Genomic DNA, 9,196 nt, shown 5'->3' on the forward strand with positions numbered 1-9,196 from the left:
AAGGCCGTTTCCAAGACCAACCCCCTCCTCACTACAACATCGTTTCAGGGAGTTGAAGAGATGAGGGGCTGAGCATCCTCCAGACTAAACAAGCCCAGCTCAGCCATTCCTCATAAATTACATTTTCTAGACCCATCATGAGCCCTGTTGCCCTTTGCTGGGAAAGAGGAGGACGCATCTGAGTCCCCAGCTGGGATAATGTGGGGACCCCAACACCATAATTCAGCTGCCCCCCCCCACCAAAAATTAGCCCTGGTGCAAAATCCATGTGGAATAACGTGATGACATCCACAGGGTGCCATTATTTTGGAGCTTCCACACCTGCATCCCCACCAGAGGGATGGACAGGCGGCTGCCACGCTGCTCTGGGTGTCTCCGTCGCTATGGCCGGTCCTCTCCATCCCTGCTGGACACTAAGCTACCACCAGGCCTTTGCCATCAGCAAAGTGTTTATAGAAAAAGAGGCATTTCTGGAAAGTAAATTAAGAACAGAAACTATCAGTGGCCTCTCAATTCCTTGTCGAAAGCGTACATGATTTATCCAGAGTCCTCTCAGGACTCTCCTTGCCACATACATGGCTTGAACTGCACGAAGATTCTTTTGACATATGAATTGAGACTCTTATTTCAGTCACCCTGTTTAAAAAGAAAAAAAAGCTTTATCCCAACACATCTATGACAAAACTGCTTTGAGGAAGTTACAGTCATCCCACACAGACATACATCCCTCCTTTAAATGCAAAACCCAAACACCATGTTTTTTCCCCAGACTGCGCAGTTAGAACCTGTTTTAAATTACACTTCTCAGTACACCCAAGTTGAACAGTGTTTTATGGATCAGAATTTTAGCATTTACCATAAAGCTACAAATCAGGTACTTTCTGCTGCAGCTTTTCTCACAAAAAGCAATTAAATTTGATTATTCCTGGACTGCAGGGTGCACTGGAGCAAGGCTGAGCATCCCAGCAGATATTTCTGTCCTTAACATAAAAGAGGAGGAAAAGCCACAAGCCAGCTCACCAAACATGCCTGCGAAGGGACAACATTAAATTCATAGTTTGAAACCACATTTCCACCAGTACAAGCTGCATTTTCCACTTTAAATATTCACAGGCCAGTGTTTTCCCCAGATTTCACATTTGCTTCTTGCTTCATACATTCCAAGACTTCATCATCTCCTTTTTCAATTTTTTTCTCAGCAGACTGGGAGCTGGGGAAGGAGAAGCCATTTAACCTGGAGCCCTGGATCAGATGTCGAGCACTCCACTTGCAGGCTCACAAAGCCAGGACATCTGTTTGAAATACGTGAGCAGAGAGGCCATCAGCCTCTTAGATGCTGCAGTGATCCTCTGCCTTTCCTGCATCCTCTTCCAAATTGCTCTGAGCTGGAAGGGAATAGCCCTGTCCCTCGACACTCCCACCATTCCCAGTCCGTGTTTTTCTGCTTCCAGGCTGGTGCTGCCACACAGTTGATTCAGGATCATTGACCCAAGCAGGTGGGTTTTTTTTTTTGTTTCAGGGCTTTTAGGACAAAAAGGAAGGGGGTTGAGCTTTTTGTTGGCCTCTTCACAGAGCAGCAGAGATTTCTCTTTGCATCGGTCTCCCTTGCAGGATTCCGCTACAGGCTGGTGTGGCAGAGCAGTTTAATGCAGAACAACCAGAAACAACACATGGTGAAGCACTGACCCATAATGCAATTAGCAGCCTTCCCCAGAAGCATTTTTCGGTACCCTGGGGCACTCAGAATTTGCTGACTGTTTGATTTGTGCTGCCCCAAATTCCTGACGTTGCTTAAGCAAACCACAGGACGAGGAACTAAGTGATTCTGTCTTCTGATCCTTTTTATAAGGCTACTGCCTTTGTTTTTCTTAGGGGAAAAAAAAAAATCAATTTCTTTCTCACCTCTGTCTTCCTGATCAGAGGAATACCAGTTTAAATCTCAGCTCCCAAGGGAGAGAGATTTGTTAATTTGACAATACTCTATCCAAACACTAAGAGTTCAACAAACTCCAAGATGAGCACACGGATTTTATTTCATTTACAATGATTCAATTAGCAGCCAGCTAAGGAATTCTGAAAATTTTCTGGGTGTGAACACACTGGCTCACAGAGATTTGCTGTTCGTAATCCAGATGTGACCCTGGCAGGCAGAGATGTGCAAAAAAACTCCCCCACACCACACCTAGTCCAGCCAAGGTGAAGGGCACTGCTCATCCCGCACTGGGCTGGATGACAGCCTGCATCCATCACCTGAGAGAAGATAAATGCTGCTGTCACACAGGCTCCTGAGCTCCATCCATCACTGCTCAGCCAGGTTGGCTTTTGTTTGTTTGTTTGGAGTTGGTTTTGTTTAAAAAAAAAGTGGATATTAAAGCTCACATACCAAACCACCTGATAATGAGAACTATCAGACATGGTGCACCAAAGAAACGCTCTGATTTGATCCTGACAGAGCTCTGTGAATAGGTTTGGTCTCTCCCAACAAATAAAGGCGTCCCAAAAACATCCTCTACCCTACACAGCCCCTCTGAGCCCACAGGGAGGTTCTGCAGCACAAAGATGCCTCCACACTGAGCACAGACCAAAAGCCATCACCTCCCTGCTCCCCTGCCTTCAGCTTTACTGCCTGAGGGACAACTGTGTCCAGTTTCCAGAAGATTCTGCCTTGGATAGTACTCGGCTAGGGAGACAGCACTCAAAGCAACTATAAATGCATTTTGGAATTGATGGAAGGAGGTGTAATTTTGTATCTTGGGAGTGATCTGGAAATAGCATTCCCTATGTCTGGGAAGCAAAGTACGTTAATAAAGGTCCTGGAGCAGGAAATGTGTCTTCTCTGTGTGAAGGGCTCTGGCAGTAGACAGCACTTGTTGCTTTATCAAATATTACTGCTTGGCTGTCTGTGGGAAACAGGCACAGACTCATTTGTCACAGTCCTGTTCCCCCCTGAGTCACAAAGCTCTGACTGAAGGACTCCCCGAGTTCAGGGCTTTTTTCCTGTTTCCAACTGCCCTCCCAGTTCTGGGTCTGTCTGTAATGTTTAACAGATTGGCTGCATGAGCTCTGGCACAGACACGGGGTTATCTCCAACCAGCCTCCCAACAAGGAGACGAGAGGTTTGTGGGAACACCTGGAGTGTGACAGGTCCTGCACAGACAGATGGCTCGTGGTGGATATCAGGGCAGGGATTTGGACAAACACTGCCCTGAAACAAAAGCGGGCGGTGGTGCCTCTTGTTTGGTTCACAGATTCCTTCTGCTTTATTGTGGGTGGGCAGCTCTGTCCTGCAAAGTCTGTGTAACATCCTGTTCACCTCCATCACCTGATGTTTACAGGTGTGGTTTGCCCTTTGATTTGCCTTTAGAAAAAAGTGGTTGGACTGCAGAGTGGAATCATGTCATTGTAGGGAATTTGAACAACTACACCATCTGTCACAAACCCTAGCTAGTGCCCTATTCCTCCTTGTCCTACCGACTGGGTCCCAGTGTGATTTGCCATTTGCCTCACCAAGCTGCAGCTTCTTTCCGAAGAGCACACAGGCACCATACTCTGTGCAGGCATTTAGTGAGCACAGGAAGGGCTGACTTGGTCACTGTTGAGCAACTTTGCAGATTAAAGCAGAATTCAGTGTATGAGAGCAGATCCTGTGCTTTGCATGCACAATTTCAGGCTGTAAAGAAAGATTTGGTACCAGCCTTGGCCCATACACTAAGCAGGAGCTGGGAGAGGTACAGGGAAAAGCAGCAAAGTACAACCAGCAGAAAATATCCTATATCCTCCCAGTTTGGTGGCAACCAGGACCAGCCCTGGATCAGCAAGAGCAGATTAATGCTTGTGCTGGGAGTGGGACCTTCACCCAGCTGCTACACCAAAAAAAGGCTGAGCCTTACCCAGGCGTCTTCAGCTTACCCCACTTCCTGACACCATTACTAACATCTCCTTCACAGAGAAGCTTTTTACCAGTACCTCTCATCTAACTCATTGTATTATTTCCTGTCTCGCTGCAGCAAGCTCTGGAAGAGGTTCTGCTCTCAGACCTCTGTGCACTGTCTTTGGCCTCATCAAACAAGTCAATTCCCCAAGTTCAAGAGTGGGACACTTAAAAATTTTACTTACCAGAAAAGTCTCACCAGAAGAGAGGCGTGGGGGCTATGAGGCTTCCCAGAGGCTTTTATTGTCTCATTAAACTCTCCTTAATGAGAATTTCCTCACCTGCTGCAGTGTCCCTTCCATTCATTTGCATTCACTATCCTGCTGCTGGTACTTTCAAGGCTGTCTTAGCTCCCACTCCTTCCTCTTTCCTCTTAACTATTCTGAGCCCAGTTTTTATCTTCTTGCTGTCATCCAGGTTCCAGGGAGAAAATACTTTCTCCTCTTAAGTTACTGCTTGCCATGTCCTCCTTGGCTGGTTTCCTTCCTGACATCTCAGCAGCTTCTCCCAGCTCCAGAGTCACCTGCAGTAGTCTCCCCTCCAAAGCAAGGCAGCAACAGCTGCTTCTGGTGAGATCCCTGACTGAAATGCTTGCTAAAAACTTGCTTGTTCTCTCAGCTAAATCTCTCCATGCACAGCCTGGCCCACACACACCTCAATGCCTGAACCCCGACCACCCCAGTGGCTCTGCCCATCCCAGCCCGCTGTTTGTAGGAGCGGGACTGTCAGATCGGCCCCTCTGCAGGACCAATGAGGCCTCACACCAGCAGGGCAGCGGGTTCAGCACCTTTCTCAATGACTGCAAATACTGGGGGGTTCAGGCTGTTCCACCCATCCCATGGCATCTGAAAGAGCCTTGAGAGCAAAGCTGCGTCAGAGTGGGGCACAGCTGCCAAGCAGCCATTCAGCCTTGTTGGATTGTCTGTTGGAAAGTATTACCCCCTTTTTTTCATTCAGGCTTTACTAGATAAGCATATGGCAAATGGAAATATCAGAAAGAATGAACTGCCTCCTAGTTGGGAATGAGGGACTGACAATTATCCCTGTGATAATGAGATAATCTGAATATGAGGGAACTCGATACAATGGGAGATTTATCTTGGAACCAGTCCCTTGGCAGCCTGGCCTGTATTGCTGTCAGCACTGTTTCCCATTGCACAAAGGGCAGGGATCAGACCTGGGATGACAGATCCATCTCTATCTCAGGCTCATCCTGCTCCGTTACCTACGGCTTTTCAAGTGGTAATTCCTTAGATTTGCCAGACACTCTGCTTCACTTAAATCACGTTGTCCCATGGGAATTTGTACCCACCTTGGATCTCCAAATGACCCAGAAAATTGCTTTCTTTCTTATCACAAACCAGGTCAATATTTCAAATCCTGACTTTCAAGGCTGCCAGGGTGAGGAGAGAGGCAAGACAGGAGTCCAAGGCCTTGGTCCAACACTCACGGAGACTCTTGTCGCAAGGAATTACGTGGATTCTGCAAACAGATAAGGAAAACCAGAAAGAGCAAACGTGGATCTGCACAACCTTGACATGGCAATCGATGCTGTAGTTTACCTCCAGGAGCAAGTAAATAGCTCCAGAGTTACGTGCTGCATAGCAAACATTGCAGTTTTATCTGCATGAGAGGCAGCAATTTGTGGCAAAGGTTAAATCTCTCTGTTCACTCAAGCTTGACATATGATGGTCATGCTACATTCCGTGTTCTCAGTGGGTTTGTGCATGAATGTAAGGTTAAGTGCATGTGTGCCTTTAGGATCACGACCTTCATTCAATATTGCATGGCCCAGCAGGCCCATAATTAATCCCCAACACGTTCAAGTGACAGCTCTCACTCGTAACGTCATCCATGCAGAACAGTGAGGTACGTGTAAATTCCTACATTCCAGCTGGGAGTCAGAGATTTTCCAGCCACCGCAGCAGGGAGGCTCCAAGGCAGGTTTCTGACAGGATGAACAGGACAATTGGTAGATTGGACTATTTTACAGATAAATTGTGTAGGGCAGGAGAATGAGATGTGATACAGCCACTGCTCGTTCAGCTGCTGAGGATGCTGTGCTATCATTCCCTGTTACCTGACCAACATTTTCTACTCACGAAAATGTAGGTTTCAAAGGCTGCTGAAGCCTGTGAAGAAAATCCCCACCACTTTCATCCTGTACAGTTTGCAAACATGAAACTTGACCAGACTCAGCTCAGCCACTTGCTCTTCTTTCTCCTCCCAATCACTGGTTTTCAAATGTACCCGAAGGTCTGAAACCCAATAATAAACCATAACCATGGTCTGGCAATCAGATCCATGTACCCCAGGCAAGTCCTCACACCCAGGTCATGTCCTATTTGCCTCACTCATAGAGCTGCTATTAATACCAGTGGTTTTTTTCCAAATTCTAGGTATTTAATCTTTTTATCTACTTGTTCTGTTACCAAAGAGGAACCTGCTCGGTCATGTTGGATCAAGTGTTTTATCCAACAGGCAACACAACAGGCTGGGAATGTTTTACACCAGTTTATTGGGGATTAATATTCATTCACCACCAGCACAAAGTATCAGATCTCTGCTATTTAAGGGCTGGAAACATGTCAAACACAGAGACAAGCATTGCTCAGAAATAGTTACACTGTACATCAAATCTGAGTAACAGCACGACCACTGATTTGTCCTGCCTGAGGAGAGAAAAGATGAGTGTCTTACTCACTATTCCATTCCCTACAAAAATACATACAGCCATTGCATTTAACCCTTTTTCTATAAAGGATCCATAAACAAGAGTCAAAAGGCACAAGGAGTAAAATGCTGCTACTCTGACCCACCTTGCTGCAGCTCTGGAGAGTTCTTCCATTCCCACTGTGTGTTAAATCATAACATATTTGAGATACCTCCAAAACATGAGATCACACCTTGTTAGCATGTGCAGCCCTTCACAGTCCCCAGTCCCATGATTTGAGCTCTGAAATGAGGGAAATTGCAGAGAAAAGAACAGCCCCTTCCACACCAGAGCCCGCTCAGACCCTCGGGACCTCGACTTCTGAAGCAGACCTGGACTTGCGGCGGCTGGTCAGGCTGCCCAGGACCGACTCCTCGCTGAAGGCCCCTTCGAAGGTCGACAGGATGGATTGGCGAAACTTCTCCTTGAAATCTGGCCCCACAAAGACGTACAGGATGGGGTTGATGCAGCTGTTGAAGAAAGCAAGGCTGGAAACCAAGGGGATCCCTATGTAAAGGGCCAATTTCATCTCATGGCTGGAAGAGTTTTTGGATATTTCCAGCAAGGAGAAGACATGATAGGGGAAATAACAAAGGAAAAATGAGACTGTGACAGCGATGATGATTCTGTAGGGCTTTGCAGAGTTGGCCAACTGCCTTCTTTTCAGCTTGACAGCGACAACGCTGTAGCAGATGAGAATCACCAAGAAGGGGATGAGGAACCCACATAAGAATCGCGTGATGATCATCACTTTGTGCCGCATCCTCCACAGCTGGCGCGTTGCCTCGGACGTGTAGTCAGCGGACAGCGCAAAATTATTGTAACAACTGGTGACGTTCCTGGAACTGACCACAGTGTCCCGAAAGACGAGGTACGGGGAGCTGAGCAGGAGAGCCAGGACCCACGTCCCCAGTGCGACCCTGGCCGCCAGCTCCGGGCTCCTGCGGTTGTGAGACCAGACAGGAAAGGCCACGGAAATGCAGCGGTCAATGCTGATGACCGTCAGGAGGAAGACGCTGGCAAACATGTTGAGGAAGGCGATGGTGCTGTTCAGCTTGCACAGGAGCTTCCCAAATGGCCAGTGGAAGCCCAGGGCAGTGTAGGCAATGCTGAGGGGCAGGAAAAAGGTAAAGATGAAGTCAGCAATAGCCAGGTTGAGGAACCAGACGGAATTCACTGTCTTCTTCATCTTGAAGCCTGCAATCCAGATGACGAGGCCGTTCCCTGTCACCCCCAGCAAACAGGCAATGCTGTATACCACCATGGAGAGGATGTGCATGGTTTTCTGGAGGCCAGAGTAGTAGTCATGGTCAGTGGTGTTCTCAGGCTGCTCTGTGGGGCAGCTGGCAGAGAAGAGCGAAGGGGAAGAAGAGGTGCTGTCCATCACCAGCAAGCCAAGACCTGAAATCACAACAGCGCTGTTGTCTGCAGCTCCTATGGCTCAAGAGGGGTGAAAATCTTTGCAAGCAATTGTGCATAAAATGTGTATGAAAAGCAAGATTAGATAAATTAATTTATAATTAATATAAAGTCTTTCTCTACAGCATGTGCAGCTGCACCTTGCAGAAACCGCCTCGACCAGAGAAACCAGCCCCAGTTTTGCTCTTGGTGTTGGTGCTGTCAGAACAACACCTTCATCCAACTACGCACAGCAGCAATCCATTGTGGGCCAGCAGCAGAACCACGGAAACCCAGATCCCCCACTTTGACAAGTCCTCTTTGGATGACCAGTAACAAATTATGACAACAAAAACTAGCTAGACTGGTAACAATGATGTAAACAGACTATTTCTTCACCAAGCCCATTCCAGGGAGGTGAACTCTAAGGGCAGAACACCCAAGCTGTATCCAAGTGTAACCATTGTCCGTTTGCCCACCCACTACCCTCTTGGTGAGCACGCCCATCTCATCTCTCCTGCTCATCCCGGCACTTGCCTTGGCAGCAGGACTCACGGTGGTACTCCTTGGCTGCTCTGCCCACATCTGGTGGTCTCACCTCCTGGCTGACTCCCCTTCTGCTGCTCCTCTCCAGGGTGACTCACCCTGCCTCGCCCCATTTTCCCATGGCTTGGGATCACGAGGAATTTAGTAGGATCACTTATTCTCTAATCTTCTTCCTCAATTTGTGGTGTGTTGATTTAACCCCTGAAGCCCCAGAGGGTGCAGGGTTCCCTGGGGCCGGTTGGCCAAGCCCACGCACTAACTCAGACTTGAAGAATAAAGAAAACACGGCCCCTCTCCTGCCTGCACCATTCATCCCCCTGGCAGCTCTCCCTCCTGAGCACCCGGAAATACCTCCGGGCACCGGGGCTGCCCTGCCGCGATCGGGGACAGGGCCCGCTCTGCTCCCCACACCAGCAGCACCGTGCCCAACCTGTGCCATGGCCTGGCACACCAGCTTTCCTGGATCCAGGGTCTTGGCTGGGGGGTCTTGGGGTGCCTAGAAGTGCTCCCTGCCCGGTGCAGGGTGTGGGGGAGTCCCATCCTTTGGCCCATGGGAGGAGTCGCGGGACAGTGGGAACACCGCAGGGCTGGGGGAGAAGCACCTGAGG

General features: G+C 48.5%; 1 protein-coding gene across 2 annotated transcripts; it reads right to left on the reverse strand.

The window, feature by feature from the left end:
- Positions 1-6,447: 6,447 nt before the first annotated feature.
- Positions 6,448-9,105, reverse strand: LOC138118653 (chemerin-like receptor 1). Of its 2 annotated transcripts, none has more exons than XM_069029788.1 (2): positions 8,580-9,105; positions 6,448-8,045 (listed from the first exon to the last, which is right to left on the reverse strand). In XM_069029788.1, the coding sequence occupies exon 2, from the start codon at positions 8,026-8,028 to the stop codon at positions 6,943-6,945; it is 1,086 nt and encodes a 361-aa protein (XP_068885889.1). In that variant the 5' UTR covers positions 8,029-8,045; positions 8,580-9,105; the 3' UTR covers positions 6,448-6,942. The 2 variants fall into 2 exon arrangements, with proteins under 2 accessions (XP_068885889.1, XP_068885890.1); XM_069029789.1 differs by having other exon boundaries at positions 9,019-9,099.
- Positions 9,106-9,196: the final 91 nt, after the last annotated feature.

Source organism: Aphelocoma coerulescens, chromosome 14, assembly GCF_041296385.1.
Source record: "Aphelocoma coerulescens isolate FSJ_1873_10779 chromosome 14, UR_Acoe_1.0, whole genome shotgun sequence".
NCBI lineage: Eukaryota > Metazoa > Chordata > Aves > Passeriformes > Corvidae > Aphelocoma > Aphelocoma coerulescens.